This window comes from Lutra lutra, chromosome 7 (assembly GCF_902655055.1).
Source record: "Lutra lutra chromosome 7, mLutLut1.2, whole genome shotgun sequence".
In the NCBI taxonomy this organism is placed as follows: domain Eukaryota; kingdom Metazoa; phylum Chordata; class Mammalia; order Carnivora; family Mustelidae; genus Lutra; species Lutra lutra.
This window is the reverse complement of record NC_062284.1, coordinates 37,477,428-37,504,045: the sequence shown is the minus strand read 5'-3', so window position 1 is coordinate 37,504,045 and position 26,618 is coordinate 37,477,428. Positions and strand designations below refer to the sequence as shown.

At 36.2% G+C, this 26,618-nt stretch overlaps 1 protein-coding gene and 1 pseudogene across 4 annotated transcripts in view; both read left to right on the top strand.

The window, feature by feature from the left end:
• The window catches only part of RFX7 (regulatory factor X7), a 143,242-nt gene that overhangs the window by 45,166 nt on the left and 71,458 nt on the right, over positions 1-26,618 (top strand). For all 4 annotated transcript variants that reach the window (XM_047737999.1, XM_047738000.1, XM_047738001.1 and 1 more), the window contains one exon: positions 20,255-20,288. In XM_047737999.1, the coding sequence (XP_047593955.1) occupies positions 20,255-20,288 (34 nt within the window). The remainder of the gene's footprint in view (positions 1-20,254; positions 20,289-26,618) is intronic.
• LOC125105007 (spliceosome-associated protein CWC15 homolog) lies at positions 9,203-10,283 on the top strand (annotated as a pseudogene).

The window sequence follows — 26,618 nt, the reverse complement described above, 5'->3', positions numbered from 1 at the left end:
TGTCTTTTTTCCATTGGACATTCCTTCCTGCTTTGTCGAAGATTAGTTGACCATAGAGTTGAGGGTCTATTGCTGGGCTCTCTATTCTGTTCCACTGATCTATGTGTCTGTTTTTGTGCCAGTACCATACTGTCTTGATGATGACAGCTTTGTAGTAGAGCTTGTAGTCTGGAATTGTGATGCCACCAACTTTGGCTTTCTTTTTCAATATTCCTTTGGCTATTCGAGGTCTTTTCTGGTTCCATATACATTTTAGGATTATTTGTTCTATTTCTTTGAAAAAAAAAGGATGGGATTTTGATAAGGATTGCATTAATTGTTTAGATTGCTTTAGGTAACATAAACATTTTCACAATATTTGTTCTTCCAATCCCTGAGCATGGAACACTTTTCCATTTCTTTGTGTCTTCCTCAGTTTCTTTCATGAGTACTTTATAGTTTTCTGAGTATAGATTTTTTGCCTCTTTGGTTAGGTTTATTCCTAGGTATCTTATGGTTTTGGGTGCAATTGTAAATGGGACCGACACCTTAATTTCTCTTTCTTCTGTCTTGCTGTTAGTGTAATGAAATGCAACTGATTTCTGTGCATTGAGTTTATATCCTGACACTTTACTGAATTCCTGTATAAGTTCTAGCAGTTTTGGAGTGGAGCCTTTTGGGTTTTCCACATATAGTATCATATCATCTGCAAAGAGTGATAGTTTGACTTCTTTGCCGATTTGGATGCCTTTAATTTCCTTTTGTTGTCTGATTGCTGAGGCTAGGACTTCTAGTACTATGTTGAATAGCAGTGGTGATAACGGGCATCCTTGCCCTGTTCCTGACCTTAGTGGAAAAGCTTTCAGTTTTTCTCCATTGAGAATGATATTTGCAGTGGGTTTTCATAGATGGCTTTGATAATATTTAGGTATGTGCCCTCTGTCCCTACACTTTGAAGAGTTTTAATCAGGAAGGGATGCTCCACTTTGTCAAATGCTTTTTCAGCATCTATTAAGAGTATCATATGGTTCTTATTCTTTCTTTTTTAATGTATTGTATCACATTGATTGATTTGCGGATGTTGAACCAACCTTGCAGCCCTGGAATAAATCCCACTTGGTCGTGGTGTGAATAATCCTTTTAATGTACTTTTGGATCCTGTTGGCCAATACTTTGGTGAGAATTTTTGCATCTGTGTTCATCAAGGATATTGGTCTGTAATTCTCTTTTTTGATGAGATCCTTGTCTGGTTTTGCGATCAAGGTGATGCTGGCCTCATAAAATGAATTTGGAAGTTTTCCGTCCATTTCTATTTTTTGGAACAGTTTCAGGAGAATAGGAATTAATTCTTCTTTAAATGTTTGGTAAAATTCCCCTGGGAATCAGTCTGGCCCTGGGCTTTTGTTTGTTTGGAGATTTTTGATGACTGTTTCAATCTCCTTACTGGTTATGGGTCTCTTCAGGTTTTCTATTTCTTCCTGGTTCAGCTGTGGTAGTTTATATGTCTCCAGGAATGCATACGCTTCTTCCAAATTGTCAAATTTGTTGGCGTAGAGTTGCTCATAGTATGTTCTTATAATTGTTTGTATTTCTTTGGTGTTGGTTGTGATCGGACCTCTTTCATTCATGATTTATTTGGGTCCTTTCTCTTTTCTTTTTGATAAGTCTGGCCAGGGGTTTGTCAATCTTATTAATTATTTCAAAGAACCAGCTCCTAGTTTCGTTGATTTGTTCTATTGTATTTTTTAGTTTCTATTTCATTGATTTCTGCTCTGATCTTTATGATTTCTCTTCTCCTGCTGGGTTTAGGCTTTCTTTGTTGTTCTTTCTGCAGGTCCTTTAGGTGTAGGGTTAGGTTGTGTATTTGAGACCTTCCTTGTTTCTTGAGAAAGGCTTGTACCGCTATGTATTTTCCTCTCAGGACTGCCTTTGTTGTGTCTCACAGATTTTGAATTGTTGTGTTCTCGTTATAATTTGTTTCCATGAATTTTTTCAATTCTTCTTTAATTTCCTGGTTGACCCATTCCTTTTTTTAGAAGAATGCTGTTTAGTCTCCATGTATTTGGGTTATTTCCAAATTTCCTCTTGTGATTGAGTTCTAGCTTCAGAGCATTGTGGTCTGAAAATATGCGGGGAATGATCCCAATATTTTGATACTGGTTGAGACCTGATTTAGGACCCAGGATGTGGTCTATTCTGGAGAATGTTCCAAGTGCACTAGAGAAGAATGTGTATTCTGTTGCTTTCGGATGGAATGTTCTGAATATATCTGTGATGTCCATTTGGTCCAGTGTGTCATTTAAGGCCTTGATTTCCTTGTTGATCTTTTGCTTAGATGATCTGTCCATTTCAGTGAGGGGAGCGTTAAAGTCCCCTACTATTATTGTATTATTGTTGATGTATTTCTTTGATTTTGTTATTAATTGGTTTATATAGTTGGCTGCTCCCACGTTAGGGGCATAGATATTTAAAATTCTTAGGTCTTCTTGCTGGACAGACCCTTTGAGTAAGATATAGTGTCCTTCCTCATCTCTTATTATAGTCTTTGGCTTAAAATCTGTTTAATCTGATATAAGGATTGCCACCCCAGCTTTCTTCTGATGTCCATTAGCATGGTACATTGTTTTCCACCCCCTCACTTTAAATCTGGAGGTGTCTTCGAGTCTAAAATGAGTTTCTTGTAGGCAGCATATTGATGGGTTTTGTTTTTTGATCCATTCTGATACCCTGTGCCTTTTGATTGGGGCATTTAGCCCATTAACATTCAGGGTAACTATTGAGAGATATGAATTTAGTGCCATTGTATTGCCTGTAACGTGACTGTTAACTGTATATTGTTTCTGTTCCTTTCTGATCTACTACTTTTAGGGTCTCTCTTTGCTTAGAGGACCCCTTTCAATATTTCCTGTAGAGCTGGTTTGCTGTTTGCAAATTCTTTCAGTTTTTGTTTGTCCTGGAAGCTTTTAATCTCTCCTTCTATTTTCAACGATAGCCTAGCTGGATATAGTATTCTTGGCTGCATGTTTTTCTCGTTTAGTGCTCTGAATATATCATGCCAGCTCTTTCTGGCCTGCCAGGTCTCTGTGGATAAGTCTGCTGCCAATCTAATATTTTTACCATTGTATGTTACAGACTTCTTTTCCCGGGTTGCTTTCAGGATGTTCTCTTTGTCGCTAAGACTTATAAATTTTACTATCAGGTTACGGGGTGTGGACCTATTTTTATTGATTTTGAGGGGCATTCTTTGCATCTCCTGGATTTTGATGCTTGTTCCCTTTGCCGTATTAGGGAAATTCTCTACAGTAATTCTCTCCAGTATACCTTCTGCTCCCCTCTCTTTCTTCTTCTTCTGGAATCCCAATTATTCTAATGTTGTGTCATCTTATGGTGTCAGTTATCTCTCGAATTCTCTCCTTGTGGTCCAGTATTTGTCTCTCTTTTGCTCAGCTTCTTTATTCTCTGTCATTTGGTCTTCTATGTCACTAATTCTTTCTTCTGCCTCATTTATCCTAGCAGTAAGAGCTTTCACTTTTGATTGCACCTCATTAATAGCTTTTTTGATTACAACTTGTTTAGATTTTAGTTCTTTTTTTTCTCCAGAAAGGGCTTTTATCTCTCCGGAGAGGGTTTCTCTAATATCTTCTATACCTTTTTCAAGCCCAGCTAGAACCTTGAGAATCACATTCTGAACTCTAGATCTGTCATATTACCAATGTCCGTATTGATTAGGTCCCCAGCCTACGGTACTGCCTCTTGTTCTTTTTTTTGTGGTGAGTTTTTCCGCCTTGTCATTTTGTCCAGATAAGATTTGCTTTCTCTCGGGCGCCTGGGTGGCTCAGTGGGTTAAGCCACTGCCTTCGGCTCAGGTCATGATCTCAGGGTCCTGGGATCGAGTCCCACATCGGGCTCTTTGCTCGGCAGGGAGCCTGCTTCCCTCTCTCTCGCTCTCTCTGCCTGCCTCTCCATCTACTTGTGATCTCTCTCTGTCAAATAAATAAATAAAATCTTTAAAAAAAAAAAAAAAGATTTGCTTTCTCCTCCTCTGGAATTCTGCTGTTCTCCTTGGTAAGTGAAGTTGGTCTTGGCTGGGTTTCTTGATCTTCTCGGGGAGGGGCCTGTTGTAGTGATTCTCAAGTGTCTTTGCCGGAGGTGGAATTGCCCCGCCCCTACCAGGGGCCGGGCTAAGTAATCCGCTCGGGTTTGCTTTTGGGAGCTTTTGTTCCCTGAATGCTTTCCGTAGAGTTCTGGAGGTTGAGAATGATAATGGCGGCCTCCCAATCTCTGGCCCAGAGGAGCCGAGAGCTCGGGTCTGCTCCTTAGTGGGCCCTCAGAGAAAAGCGCCCAATCGCTCCTGTCTTCCTGGCCTCTGGTCATGCCTGGAGAAAAGCGCCGAATCGCTCGCGCTTGGAGAAAAGTGCTCATTCACTCTGTCTCGCTGGCCTCCGGTCACGCTCTGAGCTCACCCAGCCTGTGCCCGGTTCAACCCCGAGTTGAGAGCTCAGTCCTCGGCTTTGTCGCTGTAGCTGGCTTCCCAGTTATAATACCTGCGAGCTCTGCGACACTCAGACACCCCTGGTCCTTCTGTGACCCTGTGGGACCTGGGTTTACACTGACCCCGCGTGGGATTCCCCCCGGTTTAGCCTCTGGAGTGATGTCCCTCAGTGGAGCAGACTTTTAAAAGTCCTCATTTTGTGCTCTGTTGCTCCGCTGCTTGCTGGGAGCCAGCCCCTCCCACCGCGGTCTATCTTCCCGTCACTTTGTATTCACTTCTCCGCAGGTCCTACCTTTCAGAAAGTGATCGATTTTCTGTTTCTAGAATTGTTGCTCTTCTTCTCTTCGATTTGCCGTTGGATTTGTAGGTGTTCGTATTGGTTAGATAAGGTATCTAGCTGATCTGCTACCTGACGTCGTCTCAGCCTGCTACTTCTCCGCCATCTTGACTCCTTCCTCTGTAATTTGTTTTAATTGGTATCCTTATATTGCTGTTTGTTGATTGTCTCTTAATCTATACGTCTTCTTTTAAAATTTTTCTTGTATTTTTTTTTTTTTTTTCAATTAAGAAACTGTATCATTTGTCCTCTGGAGTTTCCTGCAGTCTGGGTTTTACTGATTTCATTCCCATGTTGCTTTTTAGGATCTTTCTCATCTCTACTTTCTGTTTGCTAGTTAGATATAAATATGGTTCAATACATAGACAGGGTTTAATGTTTTGGCAAGAATACTTCATAGATGGTTTAGTGTACATTCATCAAGAGGCTAAGCCCCCTTTTACTCTTATGGAATGTAGTTCCTCAGCTATGCTGCACTAGATATCATAATCTTGCTCTAGGGAGCTATTTTTCTGTTGAGCGTCACCAAAGCAGAAGTCATTGTAGGTCCTATTCTTCTTTCCCCTTATTTCTGTTGTGCCCTCCCCTACCCCTCCATTTAACCTTAAGGTTAGGGGTTCTTGGGAAGAGACTGTCTACTCACCTGTTGTATGTTCCTGGATTATGTAGTTAAGGATACAGAAGTCAAATGACTATTCTGAGTAATAGTAAATGTAGCATATCTTTAAACAGCTTTTTCAGTCTCTCAGGTTTCTTGTGTGCGTACAGTTACCTTACCTTTAGGAAGAGTTCAGCTGGATCAAATGTATGATATAGCATTGCCTTTTATACTTAGGCTTTCATTAAAATTCTGCAAAGACTTAACATAATAATCAAGTGATAGTTATAAAACGTCACAGTTTTTTGGATTTTAAACCTATTCAGTACCAGCTAGGCCATAGTCTCAGCCTGGGAGAGATAAAGCAGAGTGGTTACCCAGTTACATGATCAATATCTTTGCCTCCAGCATTCCAGAGTCTGGAAAGCCCATTTGCCTGCAGCCCACCCCCTGAGTCTGTTTTTAATACCCTTAGACTTGTATGGTTTTGATGCTTAAGTTTGCACCAAGGACCATGATCTGAATATTCTTTCCCACACTCCTATCCCTGCCTCACCTTTTTTTCTCTCCCTTTCCCTCCCTCCATCCATCATTTTATTGAGCACACATTGCCTGATGTGTACCAGGAAAAGTGCTAGACTTAGGAAACACAAAAACAAAACAGCAGACTTGTCTGCAAGGGAAGGGTGGAACACTGGACCTTTAGTTATCTATATGAAAAAAATTAACATGTATCACACACAGACTCCAAGGGACCTCAAGCACCAAATGTGAAAAGCATTTATAAGAAAATAAATCTCTCCCTCTTTTTTTTAAGTAGGCTCCACCCCAAGCAAGGAATCCAACACTGGGCTTGAATTCATGACTCTGAGATCAAGACCTGAGCTAGGATCAAGGGTCACACACTTAACTGACTGAGCCACCCAGGCACCCTGAAAATAAATTTGTGACGTCATGAAAGGAAAAGTTTTTAAAAACAAGACACCAAAAGCACTTTTCATGAAGGAAAATACTAATAAATTTGAATACATTAAAATAAAAGCTTTCTGTAAAACAATACCATAAAAAGAAAAACAAGCTGCAGATGGGGAGAAAATATTTGTAATTAAATAATTGGCAAAGGATTAGTATCAGAGTATAAAGAGGACTCATTATTATAAAAATAATAATAGTAAACAACAAAGTGGAAAATGGGTAAAGATTATGAGTAGACAGTACATATAAGAAAGCATAGTGGTCAATAAACATGTAAGGATGTTAAACCTCATTAATAGAGTGATGCATATTAAAGCAGTGAAATAATTTCACACACATTACATTGGCAAAAGTCTGTCATTAGCAGATTTTGGAGAGGGTAACGAAATTATTCTCATACACAGCTGATGGGAGTATACTTTGAAGTCCAATTTAGCAATAATTAGAAAGTTGAAGATCAACATACCAGAATTCCCCTGCAAGGTTTGTGTATATGTGTTTGTGTATGTGTCTGAGAAAAAGTGTTGCATAACAAGAGCTGTATGCCAAATGTTTGTTGCAACATTCTGTGTTACAGTATAGAGCTGGAAACACCATAGGTATCTTTCAGTAAAAGAATGTATAAATGAAAAGTGGTATGTTCAGACAATGGAATACTATGTGTATTAGTTTTCTAGGGCTGCTATAACAAAGTACCACAGAGTAGGTGGCTTAAGCAACAGGAACTTATTTTCTCACAGTTCTGGAGGCTAGAAGTCCAAGATCAAGGTGTTCACAATGTTGATTTCTTCTGAAGGGTGTGAGGGAAGGATCTTCCAGGTTACTTTCCTTGACCTACAGATGGCCTTCTCCTTATGTCTTTTCATATCTTCTTCCTTCCTTATGTGCCTTCGTATCTGCATCTTCCCATTTTATTAGCACAGCTGTGGTATTGGATTAGAGCCCACTCGCATGACTGATTTCTTTTAACTTCATTGCCTCTGTAAAGACCCTGTCCCCAAATAAGTTCACATTGTGAGGTACTGAGATTGATACATAATTCAACCCATAACACTAGTAACAGTTAAAACAGATAAACTAGAATGAATAAAAAGACACACTTTCTAAAGCCCCATAAGTAAAAAGGGGGGGGGAAGGTAGACTAATACATGCATCATAACTCCGTGCTTATAAAGTAAACAAACTGCTTCATATTGTTTAGTGACATAAATTACCCCCCTCCCCATTCCAGCAGGGACCCAAGTGGATGCCTGAAACCATGGATAGTACCATGGATAGAAACCATGGATGTTTTTTTCTTATACATAGTACATATGTACCTATGATAAAGTATAGTGTATAAATTAGGTACAGTAAGAGATTAACAACAAATAATAAAATAGAACAATTATAACAATATACTATAATAAAATTAGTTGAATATGTTCTCTCTAAATATCTGATTGTACTCACCCTTCTTGTGGTGATATGAGGGTGATGAAATGTTTACATGATGAGATGAAGTGCAGTGACTGATGTAGCCATCATGATATAGAGCTAGGCTACTGTTGACCTTCTGATTATAAGATCTTCTGATTATACATTATACATCAGAAGGAAGATCACCTGCTTCTGGACCATGGTTAACTTTGGATAATTGAAACTGTGGGGAACTACTGTACTGAATATTTGTAGTAAAATATAAATATTCATAAGAATGATAATAAGTTCTAGATAGTGGTCACCACCAACAAATGAATGGTGAAATGAAATTGGAAAACAGCCTAGAGGGGCTTCAGTTTCATCTACGAAGGTTTCTTCCTTAAGGGAGAAAAGGGAGAAAATGTTCAGATTACTTCAAAGTCACTGACAGGAATGTGTACTGTATTATTCTCTATAACTTTACACTATACTTGCAACTTGGTAATCTCAAAAAATAGTAGAAAAGAATACTAACTCAATGAATGCAATGATGTCACTAAGAAGTTGAAAGCTTCATTTTAATAATATCAATAATTAAATAGTAGGCAAAAGTTTTCTGTTAATAGTTAATTCTTCTAGTGGAAGTTAGTTTTGGGGTCCTGGGTGACTCGGTTGGTTGTGTCTGACTATTGATTTCTGCTCAGGTCATCATCTCAGGATCCTGAGATCAACACATCTGGCTCTGTGCTCAGCAGGGAGTCTGCTTCAGGATTCTCTCACCCCTGCCCTTCCCACCTTGCTTGTACATATGTGCACACGTGCACACACTCTCTCTCACTAAAATAAATACATCTTTAAAAAACGAATTCGTTTTAATTTTCTGAACAGGAAGATGAGGTTTTTTTGATAAAATTAGCAAATGCTTATAATATATTCTTCAAAAAAACAAAAAGTTCACTATTCATACCTAACGAAGTTTGAACTTTAGAAATAACTCATTTATAGAGCATTGTATTGAGTATGTTAGGGAACCTCTTATATGTGAGTCAGCAACACATAATGTATGAATGACTTTGTTCTCTGCACTCCAGAGTAGTAGCACTCAACTAGAGACATGATAGTATATAGAGCAGTTCTGGTTGTCAGAATGTCTACTGACATTTAGTGAGCAGCATACCAAGCATTCTACAAAGCATAGAACAAACTGTATGGTAAAGGAAGATGCCACTAAAAACCAGTGTCCTATTGAGATGTATTGGTCTGCAACCTAAATTACTCTTAAAGCAGATCCCCAAAAGCTCATAAGATCAGGCAAGAACTCTGAATGATGACTATTTTTAACTCATTTTGGGGAAGAGTTGTAATGGTGTCTGTATGTTTTCTGGAGGCTGCTGCATCGGATCTCGGCCAACCAGAAAAGATGACAGCAGCAGCCAGAACAACTTCTGAATCTGTGAGAGATAGGAGAGGAAAGGGGGAAGGTGATTTGAGCCACTTCTTAAAGCAATATTTAAGTAGAGACCTTCTCACACAAAGATAAAATATAGATGAACTATTCAGGAGGCAGAAGAAGTAGTTTGGAATCACGATTTAGGAACAATGCTGGAGGGAAGAGAGGAAGCTACAGCAGGAAAAGAGGAAATCATCCTACATGAGAACATACATCTTCAGTGTCAAAGAAACCTTGGTTAGACCAGATTTCTCCTGCCAACCTTGGTGCAGATGAGCCTCTAACAGAGGAAGAAAATGAAGATTTTGAAAAGGAGAGTAATGCTGATACTACAGCTCTTCTTGAGGAACTAGGAAACCTTTAAGAATTGCTCAAGAGCAGGCCAGGAAGGAGCAAGAGCAGAAAGCTGAAGAAGAAAGAATAAGTATAGAAAACATTGAGTGGAAACCCTCTCTTTAATGTTATTGGGCCATTCCAGCCTCAGGCCAGTTTCAAAGTTAACAAAAGGTGGGATGAAGGGGGCACACCTGGTGGCTCAGTTGGTTATGCCTCTGACTCTTGGTTCCAGCTCATGTCATGATCTCAGGGACATGAGATGGAGCTCCCTGTCAGGCATGGAATCTGTTTGAGATTCTCTCCCTCTCACTCTGCCTCTCCTCTCACTCACACGCTCTCTCTCAAATAAAAAAAATTTTTTTTAAAGGTGGGATGGTGGGGCGCCTGGGTGGCTCAGTGGGTTAAGCCGCTGCCTTCGGCTCAGGTCATGATCTCGGGGTCCTGGGATCGAGCCCCGCATCGGGCTCTCTGCTCAACAGGGGGCCTGCTTCCCTCTCTCTCTCTCTCCCTCTGCCTGCCTCTCTGCCTGCTTGTGATCTCTCTCTGTCAAATAAATAAATAAAATCTTTAAAAAAAAAAATAAAGGTGGGATGGTTATGTTGTTTTCAGGAACTATGCAAAAAGGTATACATGATCAGAAGAAAGACAAAAAAGATTTGTAAGTGATACACTGTGATCTGATTTTCACAAAATGTTCATGTAGAAATATATATAGTACAGTTTTATGTGCGTAATTAAAGACTGTAAAATGGGGGTGCCTGGAAAGCCTAGTTGGTTGGGCCTTTGACTCCTGATTTCAGCTTGGCTTATGGGATTAATCCCTGTGTAGGGCTCTGAGCTCAGCTCAAAGTCTGCTGGAGTATCTCTGTCCTCCTCTGCCCCTTCCCCCCCACTCATGCTCTATAAATACATATATACACACACACATACATAAAATCTTAAACAAAGACTGTCAAATGTAAGTGATTCAAAACAAAAGCATTTTGGGATGTAAATATAAACATAATTGGTACTTTGTTATTAGGTAGTATAGTATCAAAATGAATTTTTTTTGGTTTTATGATCATACGTTGTTTTTTATTAAGGTAAGTTTTACATGACCTAAAATTAACCACTTAAAGTGCACACTTGAATGACATTTAGTACATTTATAATGTGTAACCATCACCTCTGTGTAGTTCCAAAATATTTCATCACCCCAAAATGAAACCCCATATGCTTTAAGCAGTCATTCCCCAATTTCCTGTCCCCTTAGTTCCTGGCAGCCACCAGTCAGCTTTCTGGTTCTATGCACGTAGCTACTCTGGATGTTTCAGACACATGAAATTACATAATAAATGACCTTTTATGCCTGCCTTCTCTAAACAGACTTTCCAGGATTCATCCATGTTTTAGTATGGATCATTCTTTTTTTGTGGCTGAATGATACTCCATTGTATGGATGGACCACCTTTTGTTTATTCATCCATTTGGGTTGTTTCCACCTTTTAACTCTTAAGAATAGTGCATCTATGAATATTTATGTGCACATTGTTGTTTTAATACCTATTTCATTTCTTGGGTATATACCTAGGAGTAAAATTGCTGGGTTATGTGATAATTATGTGTTTTTTGAGGAAACACCAGACTATTATCTGCAGCAGCTACACCATCTTACATTCCTATTAGTAGCAGACAGTGGTTCCAGTTTCTCCACATCCTCACCAACAGATCCCAGTTTGTTTGTTTTTTTAAGATTTTATTTATTTATTTGACAGATAGAGATCACAAGTAGGCAGAGAGAGAGGCAGAGAGAGGAGGGGAAGCAGGCTTCCTGCAGAGCAGAGATCTTATGCGGGGCTCGATTCCAGGATGCTGGGATCATGACCTGAGCTGAAGGCAGAGGCTTTAACCCACTAAGCCACCCAGGCACCCCCAGATCCCAGTTATTTTTAAGAGGACATGGTTAAGTGGGCACCTGGGTGTCTGAGTCCGTTGAATGTCTGCCTTTGGCTCGAGTCATGATCCCAGGGTCCTAGTTTCAGGTCCTGCATTGGGCTCCCTGTTCAGCAGGGGAGTCTGCTTCTCTCTCTGCCCCCATGTCCATTCTCTCTCTCAAATAAATAAATAAAATCTTTTTTAAAAAGACGTAGTAAGTGTACAAATAAATATTTCTGGATGATGGGATTAAGAGTAGTTTGCTTTATATATATTTTTTTTATCTTTCAACTTTTATAGAATTAGCCACTACTATTGTGGTTATTTTTATTATTTATTTTATTTTTAAAGGTTTTATTTATTTATTTGACAGACAGAGATCACAAGTAGGCAGAGAGGCAGGCGGGGGGTGGGGAGAAGCAGGCTTCCCGCTGAGCAGAGAGCCCAATGCGGACTTGATTCCAGGACCCTGGGATCATGACCCAAGCCAAAGGCAGCGGCATAACCCACTGAGCCACCCAGGCGCCCCTATTGTGGTTATTTTTAAAAACAAAAATTTTTTTGTTCTCTTTTGAGTGAACCAAAAGTAAATGCTTTAGAAAAGTATAAGATAAAAACATCTTTTACTTTGATGGACTGTGAGCTAAGTCATAATCCACAAAAAGGATCTAAAGTCAATATACTTTTGATAGAATTAACATTTTGCAGGAAGAGGAAGCGAGGAGTTTGACTTATCCTGGCTAGGCTAGAATGTAAGAGCTTCTTACAGTTGATGTATTACACTTACCTCCTTTACTTCAGATTTTCCATAGGTGAAGTGTATGTAATATCTGGTATTCATAGATCACAATTTCTGCAACATGAGAATTTTGAATCAAGTATATAGGAATTGTGAGTCATTCTGAATTCAGACTTGGAGACTCTAAATAAATGTAGAAATAGTATTGAACTTTTGGGTGGAAGCCAAACCTGTTACTGGAGAGATGAGTGGGAGTCTCTTAGAATGATATCAATAATAAATACTTAATAAACAATTTGTGGAAACTGGGAAAACAAAGTTTCTGGAATGGTTGTAGCAAGCATCTCTGTTCTTTCAAGCATATTGTTTCTTACAATGTGTTATATTCTATGTATCGTTACATATACATATACATATACATATACATATACATATACATATAATACATTCTATGTATTATAGTCTGTGTATGTTTGGCCCACGACTAGTAATCTATTTATTGAGGCATGTTGAACTCTGAAGAAAAGGGGATATTAAATGGTTATTTTTGTGAAGTAAAGTGGTTATTTCATGGTTATTTCTTTGAGGTAAAGTAAGTTTAGACTAAGGTTTTTTTTGGTTTTTGGGTTTTTTTTTAACATATACTTCCTAAAATTATTGTCTCTTTTGTATAACCGCATTAGGTAAGAAAGTTTCCCCAGCTTCACTCTGTAATTCAGTTTAGGGAAAACAAAATATGATTTCTCAAGTTGTATCTCTCTTTATTAAATTAGTGTATGCTGTCCTTGCTGCTGTGTTTCCCTCTTTTCCCTACACTGTAGGTCTAGGTTAAGATTTTTACTTCTTAATATTGTGTTGATCTGACCTAATATGCAAAGCCTGACCTGAAAGATGTGGAAGATGAATGATTAGCATGTTCCATAACATTTCTAGTTACAATACCACAGCAAAATTATGGTACTGATATTTCATTATTTTTGTCTAATACCAACTACCAGGTTGATACTATTTAATTAAAATGTTTATAAAACATTTTTTATCATAGATTAATTTAATCTATGCTAGAACTTCATATAAATGGAATTATACAGAGTGAACTTCTCTGGGTGGTGTCTTTGGCTCACTGTAATATCTACTAGATTCATCCATGTGTTTCTATGTATTGTAAGTTGTTTTTTGTCTGTTTGTTTTTTAATTGCTGAGTACTATGACTATACCATGTTTTTATCCATTCTTACATTGACTGCCATTTGGATTATTTTCAGTTTGGGGCAATTATGACTAAAGATTCTATGAACATTATTGTTCAAGCCTGTTTCATGGATACAGAGTTTCATTTCTTTAATATAAATACCTAGGACTAGAATTGCCACAATAAAAGATAAGTTTATATTTAACTAAATTTTTCTGAAGTGGTTTTACCTTTTACATTTCCACCAGAAATGTATGACAGTTGCAGTTGCTCCAAACTGTGTTTTTAATTTTAGCCATCCTAGTGAGTATATAATAGTATATCATCATGATTTTGATTTGCGTTTCCTTAATAATTAATGATGTTGAACATCTTTTCATTTCCTTATTGGATATTTGTATATTCCTTTTTTTGTGTGAACTGTCTATTGCAGTTGTTTATTTATTAATTGACTTTACTCTTGAGTTGTAGGAATTTATAACATATTCTGAGCATAAGTCCTTTGTTAGATGTATGTTTTGCAAATATTGGTTTTGTGTGATGGCTTGTTTATTTGCTTAGTTGATGTCTTTTGATGAATACAGTTGATTTTATTTTTTTTCTTTAAGGGTTATTGCATCCCAAGATATCTTTGTATATTTTTCAGGTTTTAATAGTCTGTGATTTCTTGTAGGCATTTTATAGCTTACATTTTTATAGTTAATTTTAAGATCCAACTCAAAAGTAGTCGAATGAGTTATGTTCATTTGTTTATAGATATATCCGGTTATTCCATCAGCCTTTTTTGAAAGGATTTTCTTTTATCACTTAAATGCTTTAGTTCTGTTTGCAACTTCTGTTGCAAATCAGTTGACTGTACAGAAGTCAGCTATCATTCATACCACTTTTTTACCGCATATAATGTTAACTTTACCCCATCCAGTTGACCTCAAAATTTGCTTTTCATCTTCGTGTTTTCATATCTTTGACTATGATGTGCCCATGTGTGGTTTTCTTTGTAATAATCATGCTTGGAATTTAATGAACTTAGATATGTAAGTTCGTGTTTTTCACATAATTTGGGGGAATTTTTGGTCATTTGTCAGATATTTTTCTGTCCCATTATCTCTCCTCTCCAACTGTACATGGTTAGACCACTTGATGTTGTACTACAGATCCCTGAGGCTCTGCTTATTATGTTGAAAATCTTTTTCTTTCTCCTTTAGAGTCAATAAGATGTATTGATTTATTTTCCAGTTTAGTGACCCCTTTTCTGCTGTATCTGATCTGCTGTTAAGGTAATCCAGTGAATTTTTCATTTTAGACATTGTACTTTTTAGTTTTAGAATTTCCATTTGGTTCTGAGAAACTACCATTTCTCAGCTGAGGTTCTCCCCTGCCATGTATACATTTCTTATGACATTATTTTCCTTTAAATACTTGGACATATTTATAATACTTGCTTAGACATCCTTGACTAATTCTGACATATGGATCATTCAGAATTTGGTTTCTGTGAGCTGCTTTTTGTCTTGACTCTGGATCTCTTTTTCCTGTTTCTTCTTTCTGGTATATTTTGCTTGTGTAATGGGTGTTGTGGGTGATACATTGTTGTAGGCTTTGGATTCTGTTATTTTTTTCTGAGTGTTGTGGGTTTTTTTGTGTTTTGGATTTTTTTGTCCTGGTAGTCTGTAACATGTTGGGATTCAAACTCCAGCATTATTACTCCTATAATAAGCAGCAAAGAGACTCAACTCCTATCTTTCCACTTTTTCCAGCCGTTGCTTTTTTTCTGGAAGCCTTGGAGTCTTTCCCAGAGGAAGGTCATCCAAACGTTTGGGCATAGTTTATAAAGAAATTTTGTGGCGCCATCCTTTCTAGGATTTCATCTTTCATGTTACAGTGGCTCTGGCTATCCCAGACATTGTCTTCTGCCTCCTCAGCTGGCAAGACAGCAGATTTCTGCCTTATTCTTCAGTGATCGTTGTTGCATGGGTGGATCAGTGCCCTCAGACAAACAGCCTTATAACGACAAATCCTACCTAACACAGTTCCCTTCTTTTTTTTTTTTAAAGATTTTATTTATTTATTTGACAGAGAGAGATCATAAGTAGGCAGAGAGACAGGCAGAGAGAGAGAGGAGGAAGCAGGCTGCTTGCCAAGCAGAGAGCCTGATGTGGGGCTCGATCCCAGGATCCTGAGATCATGACCTGAGCCGAAGGCAGCGGCTTAACCCACTGAGCCACCCAGGTGCCCCACACAGTTCCCTTCTTTTACAGATGTTTCCCTCTAGTTGCTACCTGCTTTTGGTCACTCTAAGTTTGATGCCCGGTTTTTATACTTTGTCCACAATGTATCATTGTTACATGTGGGAAGTTACTTTGTCATTTTCTGAAGCAGAACATCGGGATATTGAAGCATCATTTTAATTGAGTCAGTAAAATTATTGAATATTCAGGAATATTGTAGGAAATAATAAAATTCCTCTAAATGGAATATTATAATACATCATGTTAAAATTTTGAAACAAAAACTGGAAACAGAACAGGATGTCTGCTGTCACTGTAATTCTTCATCTTTAAACTAGAGATTTTAGGCAAAGTAATTAGATAAGAAAGGAGGTGAAAAAGAGGCATAAGGACAGAAAAGGAAGAAACATATTTTCATTAATTGTAAGTGAAATGGTTATCTACAGGAGAATCTATATACTGTTAGAACTAATAAGGTCAGCATAGAAAACTAATAGGTTTTGTGAATATCAGCATGTACATTAGTAAGTTAGAAAGTATAATTTTTAAAAGATACAGAGAATTGTAAGACATTTTTAAAGACAGACAAAAATAAATCCAATTATGAGTCAACTCCTCCACTTCAATCTATAACATCAGTGCAGCTCAATATAAATCTTAACAAGAATTTTATATAATTGGAAAAACCAAAAACTCAACCTGGAATATTTAAGGCCTAAGGATTATCAAGACTGTTCTGAAAATGGTCAAAAAAGGTCATTTAAGCAAACAACTAGACCTAGTTTTTAAAACACAGGTAAATTTAGAGTGGTGGTGCAAAGATAGACACATAGATTAATAATTAAACAGAAAAAAAGCCAAAAATAGATTCAAGCATACATGCAAACTTGGACATAATAAAATAGAGAGCAGTTGGCCTACCAGAAAGAAAATATGTATTACACCACACCATACGTAAGAGTAAATTCTAATTCAAATAAAGATCAAACTTGAAAAAGCTAACTTCAAAAATATTAGAATGATATATGTCCTTAAAACTTTAGCTAGGTAGGATGTCTTAAGATAAAAAACACAGATCATAAAGGAAAAAATTAATAAATTTGTCTAAATCAAAAATTTAAACTTTAGTAAGCTATCACTAAAATATATAATTAGCAAAGTTAAGTATACGTAACAGGATTCCTGTCCATAGTGTATAAAGAACAGCTACAACTTAATAAGAAATAGTCAACTCCTCTTAAAAATGAGCAAAGAATATGAACCAGCAATTTACAGAGGAGAAAATCCATATGGCCAGTGAGCAGGTGAAAAATATTGCTAGCAATTGGGAAAAATGACAAATTCAAAAAATTTATATCCATTAAGATAGTGTTTAACATGTGTATTATATATCATGTATAAATGGCAAATATTTGTACAAAGTAGTAGGAGAATATAGACTATCATGTGGTGCTGATGGAAGTGTAAATGGATATAAACTGCTTGGAAGAAGAATTTGATAATCTATTATACAATTGAAAAGATACATCCATGAGCCCCTGAAAATTAACTTTTGAATTTGTAACAGAGATTTTCACAGGTGTACATCAGGAGACATATACAAAGTTTATTGTGACATTGTTAGTAAGAAAAACTGGGAAGTATAAAATTGGCTTTCAATAGAGAAATAGATGAATGTATTTGATATATTCACCCAATTGAATAATTTTCAGCAGTTAAAATGAACTTCATCAAAGTGTAGATATCAAAAATAATGTTGAATGAAAAAAGACAATTGCAGACTGTATATAACGTAAAGGCAATTATATAAACATTTAAAAGCTTCTTGGAACAGCAGTATATGTTGCTTATAGATTTGCATATCTAATACAAGTATTAAAATATCAACTGGGGAGCTTACACATCAAATTAATGATAGTTATCTTTGGGAAGGTAGTGAAATGGTATGAGTCTGGACAGAAGAACAAAGGCGACTTAATCTATATCCTTCTGTTACACCTGTGTTAAGTGTGAAGTAAAAATAATCAAAAGGCTAGGTCAAGTGATTGCCAAAGTTCATATCTAGCTTAGAAGCACTTACATTTTACCTTTTAAGTTTATTTTTTCAAGGGTTATCTCTTATACATACTTTTTAGATTTACCAAGTTGTTTATAAGACATGGTCATCTTCAGATATTCCACAGAGCAGGTTTCTGGTAGAAAAGGAATATATTTAGAGCTGTAGTTTAAAAAATAATTACATTTTCAGTTTCATATTAATTTCTCTAAAAACCGTTTTTTTAAGTGGTCCCAGTATAGGGGGCTGAATGTGTTTTTGTCATTTATTCATTTAACAGATTTTCTTGAACATCTAACATGTGCCAGATGATAATAACGGCAGTGAGCAAAACAAACAAAGCCTGCTTTCATGGAGTTTAAATTCTAGTCAAGGAAGATAGCCAGTAAACAAATAAATTAATAAAAATTTAAAATGGGCTCAGTTGGTTAAGTGTCTGCCTTCAGCTCAGGACATGATCCCAAGGTCCTGGGACTGAGTTCTGCATCAGGCTCCTGGCTCAACAGGGAGTGTACTTCTCCCTCTGCTCCTCCCCCTACTCATTTTCTCTCTCCTCTCTCATTCTCTCTCAAATGAATAAATAAAATCTTTAAAAATATATATAAAATGATTGGTGGTAAGTGCAATAATGAGAAGCAAAGCAGAGCAAGAAGGATAGAATGATGCGGAATATTTTATATGGGAAGGTCAGGGAAGAACTATCTGTAAAATATAACATCTTGCAAAGTCATGAAGAAAATGAACAGGTAAGTTATATGGGAGAAGGATCTTAGAGGCTGACAGAAAAAACCCATACAAAGGCCTTGCTCTTGCCTTGAGAAGGAGCACAGAGGCTAGTGTGGCAGGAGCTGAATAAAGAACAGAGAAATAGTAAGAGATGAGATTGGAAAGATAGCAGAAGGCTGGGTCATGCAGGACTTTATTGGCTATGATCAAGACTGGAGCAGAAGTCTAATGTGGTTTGGACAAAGAATCACTCTGGCCACTTTGTTCAGAATAGCCGACAGAGTTAGTTGGGGGTGGCTGCGGGAGACCAGTTAGGTTACTGCAGCACTTTAGACAGGAAATGGAGGGGGGTTTAGAAGAAGGTGGTGAACAGTGGTTGGATTCTTGATGCATTACTTCTTTTTTTTTTTTTTTTAAAGATTTTATTTATTTATTTGACAGACAGAGATCACATGTAGGCAGAGAGGCAGGCAGAGAGAGAGAGAGAGGAGGAAGCAGGCTCTCCACTGAGCAGAGAGCCCGATGCGGGGCTCGATCCCAGGACCCTGAGATCATGACCTGAGCCGAAGGCAGAGGCTTTGACCCACTGAGCCACCCAGGTGCCCCTTGATGCATTACTTCTTAGGAGCAATTCTTAATCAATACTCTTTTACCTCAGGGAAACTGGGAGTTACTCAGAGAGAAAAAAATAGCAGACTTTAGCTGCTGATGAATGAGTTATAAGCTATACAAACGATCCCAAAAGACTTAAAAACCTCTGAAAAGTCTTCTGTGGGATTGTGGGAAGGGGATTTCATTTCCTCTTAAGTGGAGGTATCATTTGCTTTTCTTGTTCCTTTTAGTCATTCTGATATTTGCAGTTGAACTTAATCCAGTTATACTTTGTTCTTTAAAAATGAAATTTGAGATCTAAGTACAAATGAAAAGTTTTGAGGTTACTGATTGTATTAATCAATACAAATGAGTTCTAAATGTTGATTTTTACTTTAACTGTATAGATATATATACAGAGGCAAATAACCAAACTTTCTGACACTTGTTTGCTCTAGAACCTTTTATGAAAGATAATTTGGTTTGTAGCATCTTTTAAGATATAAACTATCTCTGAACTTACACATTATTTCGTTGCATTTATACTTTAATGTGTTATAACAAAATCCAGGTGATGGTTTAATTGTTTTATACTGGCTTCATTTGTATTATATATTAATAGTTCACTTATTCAGTAATTCACTTATTTGGTAAATTGATATATAGTCGCTTTTTTGGGTTATTTCTAAATGTATTCTCCCCTTCCAATTCATTATCATATCAGTTATGTTTAGGGATTCCTTTCCCTAGCCTGTGTGGGAGTGTGTGCGCACATGTACATATGTGAGAGGGAGGGAGGGAGGAGACAATCTACTTTATAGCAAGTCTTTAGAACTACAGATTATATTACACCATTATGGCTTTTAAATGCTAAACAAATTATTTTCCAGAGTGGCAGGCATACACTAAAAATTGTAATTCATTATAAACTCTGTGTCCTATTTCTTTGTATAATACTTACCTGCATTTTTATGTATCTCTAAAAACTTAATTGTTTATTCAAAGCTTCTGTTAAAATGATACAGTGTAACAACAGTAGGTTGGTTCTATGTAGCAGGTAACTCAGAAGATGTTCTCATCATGCTTAAGGACTAAATTTAGTGCAGTGAATGGGAATAGATGTTTGTTTGGCTTTGTGAAAAATGCAGTTTTAAGGTATGATGCTAATCTTAAAAGGAATTTTATTTTAAACATCTAATTTATCATTTTTATTAACTTAACTTTCTTTTTCTTTTAGCAAAACTGTACAATCTAAAGTGGACTGCATTTTGGTAAGTAAAATGAGTAACCTTCAAGTTCTTTTGTAATAAGGTTTTTACCACTGTATAAAATATATTATCCTTGAGTAAATATTTATTGTAAATATCTCAATTTTAAGAATAAAATTTGATATTGAATTACAACCCTAAGGGTGAATTAGGTATAAGCTATCTACTTTCCTATATCTCATCAATAATGAAATCACAGTCTGAGGTTATTGCATGTTTTTGAAACTTACTGGCGTTTTCTAAAGATCACTTATGCATTTAATAAAGTTCTTTCTTTTTCTTTTCTATTGACTGTAAGAATTTGTTGAAGGAAAAGATTTAAGATATTTGATGGGTTAGTTTTTTTTGATAGCATATTGTTCTTATTTAGGTTCCTAGAATTTAGGAATTAAAGCCACAATAATAGTTCTAATTTATGTTGTACTGAATAGAACTTTTAAAAATTGTATTTAAATGGGAGCTTTTTAAAATGCTTTATGCTGTTAAGACCTAGGAAGGTAGTAATAGGAGATGGAGGGGTGCTTTTGACCCCAATCCCTAGAGGATATCCTTGATATCCCAGTTCTCAAGAGTCTCATTGTTTGTCCCTCAGAAGTTATTGCATATTGCATTCTTTTCAATACCCAATATAGTGTTGGAGGATTATTCAGCTTTTGAGGCAGAAGATTAGTACAATTTTTAAGATAGGACATTTATTAAATATTAAATAAGAAAAAGGCTTTTAAATCTTTCAAGTTCAGAATTGTTTCTATTTTAGCATGAGGTCTGAAGTTATGTGTATTTGATGAAGAAGATAGTAAGATTTCTATCCTCATGAACCTTACAGTTTATTGAATAAGGTAGATATTAGATGAATAGTCAAATAAATGAGCATTATAATGGTAGGTAGTGATAAATGCTATTATGAAAAATTTTTTAAAAGATTTTATTTATTTATTTGACAGAGAGAGATCACAAGTAGGCAGAGAGGCAGGCAGAGAGAGGGGGAAGCAGGCTCCCTGATGAGCAGAAGGCAGAGGCTTAGCCCTCTGAGCCACCCAGGTGCCCCCATTATGAAATTTTTAAAGGTAAAGGCAAACAAGTGTTGGTGGGTAGGGTAGGGCAGGCAAGTGATGGTGAGTAGGTTGGATGATTAGGAAAAACCTCTTTGTGAAAGTGGCATTTGAAGGGAGACTTGAATAATAAGAACCCAACCTTGTGTGATGAGTTGCCTGTGACATTGACTAGGCAGAGGGGAAGAAGAAGTACAAAGATTCAGAAGCAGGAATGAGTTGGGGATATTTACAGAATACAAAGAAGGCAGTGTCGCTGCATCTTATAGAAGAGAGAGAGAATGATAGAAGAAAAGTTCAGGTAGGGAGAAATTTTTGTAGGATTTATTTAGGTATGGCAAATAGTATGGATTTCATTCTAAGTGTATGGAGAGCCAATTAAAAGGTTTTAAGTCGAATAGTATGACCCAGTTGTTTTTAAACACCCTGGTTGTTGTTGAGAAATGGGCTGGTCTTGGGGGATGAGTGTAAGCAGGAAAACCATTTAGGGTATGGGGAAGTCCAAATGAAAATTCAAGGCTCTTGCTTACATGATGGCAGTGGAAGATGGAAAAAAGCAGATAGATGGATTCAAGGCTTATTTTGGATATAAAGCTAATTGGCCTTCCTTGCTGCTGCATTGAATGTGCAGGGAGAAACAAAAAGGAATCAAGGATAATTCCTTTTTGTTCCAAAAGATTTCCTTGAGTATTTCTTATAAAACAGGTTTGCTTGTAATGAATTCTCTTGGTCTTTATCTGTGAATGTCTTTATTTGCCTTCAGTTTTGAAGGATAATTTTGCTGGAAATAGAATTTTTGATCAAGAAGTTGTTTTCTTTCATCTCTTTGAGTATGTCATTCTGCTGCCCTTAGCCTTCGTTGTTTGCATATTTATGGTGAGTTGTTTTTCTCAAGATTTGTTGAAATTCATTAACTTGCTTGTTTGCTCACCCACTTACTCTTGTTCTTTGACTATTATACGTGTAAGTGTGATCACTTTGTGTTTATCCTACTTGGGATTTGCTGAGCTCACAAGTGTAGATTATTCTGATTGGGGAAGTTTTTATCCATTATTTCTTCAAATATTTTTCTGTCCCTTGGATTCCCCTCTCCTTCCAAAGCTTTCATGTTGAAATGATTTTAGTGTTATCCCTCCAATCTGAATCTTTTGTTCATTTTTTCTCTGATTATCTTTCTCTGTGTTCTGTTTTTTTGTCTTTGTTAAGATTCTGTGTATTTGATTCATTGTCATCATGTGTTCCTGTGTACACTTCCTGGCAGTACTACTTTCCAAACCATGTGGAATAGGTCATGGGAGCAGCCCCTGGCAGGAGTGACAAACTTTGAACAGTTAATACTGAACTAAAGTTAAGTTTTTAATGACCAAATATTTCTTAACATGCCATTTGCCATTAGTTTCCAAAGCCCTTAAAATAGTTCTTTTTTGGCCATTTATACTATTTTATAGTTATTTCAATGGGAGGATTTGCTGACCTATTCATTTCAACTTTTCTAGATAACTTAACCTTCTCAAAAAGATTTTATCATATGTTTTCTTATAAAAATTTTTATAATTTCAGCTTTTTCTATTAGGTGTGTTAACCATTTTGATTTAAATTTGTGTTTTGACTGAGGTGAACTGCAATGTTTATCTTTTATCATACGACTGGATAATCCATTTTCCTAACACCGTTTACTGAAAATCCTACCCTTTCCCAGTCATTATGTGTGTATCTTTTTCTGTACTCTTTTTCCCCATTAATTGCTATATCTTTCCTTATGACATCATCACGTGTCTTGCTTATGGTAGCTTTGTAGAAAGTCTTATATCAGGTCTTATAATGATTCAGATTAATTTTAGCACTTCCATTCAGATTTTGGAATAAATTTGTCAATTTCTATAAAAAAAAAACAAATCTGCTGGGATTTTTTTATGGGGATTACGGTGATTTATTGATCAATTTAGGGTTGTTGATATCTTAATGAAAAATCTTTTAATCCATGAGCATGGTATATCTCCATATTAGTTGGGGCTTTCATAATTTTTCTCAGCAGTGTTTTGTAGTTTTCAGTGTATAGGTTTTATATATATTTTGCTCAGATTAGTCCTAAATATTTTTATGCTTTGGATGCTGTCGTGAATGGCATTTAAAAATACTTGTTATACAATGTTTTATTGCTAATACTTATATTGACCTTGAAGTCTGTAAATATGTTAAATTTACATAGTATATCTAGAAGTTTATATGTAGAGTCCTTTGGATTTTCTACCTGATAATCAAGTTGTTCATAAATAAAGAAAAGTTTGATTGTATTTCATTTTAAACTTCTGTTTATTTATTTTACTCATCTCATTGCACTGCTAGGACCTTCAGGACAATGTTGAATAGAAATGGTATGAGTGGATTGGATTCTCTTCCCTTGTTCCCAGTCTTCGAGGAAAACCATTCATTCATTCACTTTTTAATGTGATATTAACATTACCTTTTTCATAGATGCTCTTTTCAAACTGAGAATGTTCCTTTCTGTTCCCTATTCCTGAGAGGTTTTTTGTCAAATATATGTTGTATTTTATGAGATTATTTTTCTGCACTATCAAAATAGTCACATGATACTTCTTTATTCTGTTAACATGGTGAACTATACTGATTGACTTTCACAAGTGAAAACAGTCTTTGAATTTCTGTGATAAGCTCTACCTGATGCTTTATTCTTTATGTGTTGCCTGATACTTTTATATATTGCTACATTGGATTTGCTATTTGTTACTGTTTTTGTGTTAATTAGGGCTTTGGATGTGCTTTTTTTCTTATAAAATCTTTTTCTGTTTTTGGTATTTGGATAATGTTGATTTCATTTAACGAGTTCAAAAGTGCTCTTCTCTTTTTTCTGAAGGAATTTATTTAAAATTAATATTTTTTCTTTAAGTGTTTCATAGATTTTACTAGTAAAACTGGGAAAGGTTTTAGTTACAAACTTAGTTTTTTTCATTATTACAGAGCTATTTTGTTTCTTCTTGATACAGTTTTAGTATGTTAGTCTTTGAAGGAATTTGTTAATTTCTGCTATATTATTGAATTTGTTGTTATAACATTGCTTATAATATTTCCTTATTATTCTTCACTGTCTCTAGAATTTGTAGCAGTTATCTCTGATTCCTGATGAGGGACCTTTGTATTTTCTTTATCCTTGATCAGTTTAGCTAAAGGTTTAGTCACTTTATTGTTCTTTTCATATGAATTGAGTTTGGCTTCATTGATTTTTTTCTCTTGTTTATCAGTTTTACATTTTGTTTCTCTTCTAGTAAGTGTTACTTCTTTCCCTCTGTTTACCTGGGTTTTAATTTATTCTTATTTTTCTAGCTACTTAATATGGAAACTTCAAACTTTTTTTCTTTCCTATGGTAAACATTTTTAATGCTATAAATTGGCCTCTAAGCACTGGTTTAGCTGCATTCCATAAATTCTTATGTAGTGTTTTCATTATCATTCAATTTTTTTTTTCTGTTGTCCATTCTGATTTATCCTTGTACCCATGGAACACTTAGATAAATCTTGATCAATTTCCAAATAGTTGAGTATTTATCAAAACTTGTTTATTTTGGGGGCGCCTGGGTGGCTCAGTTGGTTAAGCATCTGCCTTCCGCTCAGGTCATGATCTCAGGGGATTGAGCCCTATGTCAGCCTCCCTGCTCAGTGGGGACTCTACTTCTCCCTCTCCGACTTACCCCCCCCCCCAATTTCTACTCTTTCTCTCTCTCTCAAATAAAGAAATAAAATCTTTTTAAAAAATTGTGTATTGTCTGTATTTGTGAATGTTTTGTATATACTTGAAAAGAATATATATTCACCTGTCATTGGATGGAATGTTCTTTATCCAAAAATTAGGTCCAGTTGATTATTGTTTTTAAAGACATGTTTATTTATTCCCCCTTATTTCAGTAACAGAAAGGAGTGCTAAAATGTCTTTCTTGTGATCGTTAACTTTTTTTTTCTTTCTGATTCTGCCAGGTTTTGCTTCATGTATTAAAAATACTATTAGTAGCATAGGGACGCCTGGGTGGCTCAGTTGGTTAAGAGACTGCCTTCAGCTCAGGTCACGATCCTGGAGTCCCAGGATCGAGTTTGGCATTGGGCTCCCCACTCAGCGGTGAGTCTCCTTCTCCCACTGACCCATCCCCCTCTCATGCTCTCTCTCTCTTAGATAAATAAATAAATATATAAAATCTTTTTAAAAGTAAATAAGAATATTATTAGGAACATAAATTTGTAGGATTATTATGTTTTCTTTTTTAATTGGTTCATTTATTATTATGCTAGTTCCATTTTTATCTCTGGTAGTATTTTGCATTGAAGTCTGATTTGTCTAATATTAGCATAGCCCCTCCATCTTATAATTAGTGTTTGCTTGTATGACATATCTTTTTCTGTACTTTCACTTTTAAGCATTCTAGGTCTTTATAAAGTGTTTTGTTGTTATTGATGACATCATATACTTGTGTCTTTCTTATCCAGTCTGACAAGCTTTATCTTGTTCTTGTATGGTTGAGTTTACACCTAAGATTTGCCATTTATTTTCTTGTAGGTCTACTGTTAATTCTCCTAGTTTTAGTTTATCTGAAAAAAGTGTTTAATTGCCTTTCATTTCAAAGGACATTTTTTTTTTTTTTTGCCTCACCATAGCACATACCCTCCCCAATGTCCATTATTCAGCCACCCCATCCCTCCAATACCCCTCCTCTCCAGCAACCCTCAGTTTGTTTCCCGAGATTAAGAGACTCTTATGGTTTGTCTCCCTTTCTGGCTTCATCTTGATTCATTTTTTTCCCTCCCTTCCCCTATGATCCTCTGTCTTGTTTCTCAAATTCCTAATACAGTGAGATCATATGATATTTGTCTTTCTCTGATTGGCTTATTTCACTTAGTGTAATACCCTCTAGTTCCATGTTATGCGAATGGCAAGATTTGGGGGTTTTTTGATGGCTACATAGTATTCCATTGTATATATACACCCCATCATCTTTATCCATTCATCTGTCAATGGACATCTAGGCTATATCCATAGTTTGGCTATTGTGGACATTGCTGCTATAAACATTTGGGTGCACATGCCCCTTTGGATCACTACATTTGGGTAAATACCTAGTGATGCAATTGCTGGGTCATAGGGTAGATCTATTTTGAGATTTTTTTCAGGAGCCTCCATGCTGTTTTCCAGAGTGGCTACACCAGCTTGCATTCCAACCAACAGTGCAGGAGGGTTACCCTTTCTCCACATCCTCACCAACACCTGTTATTTCCT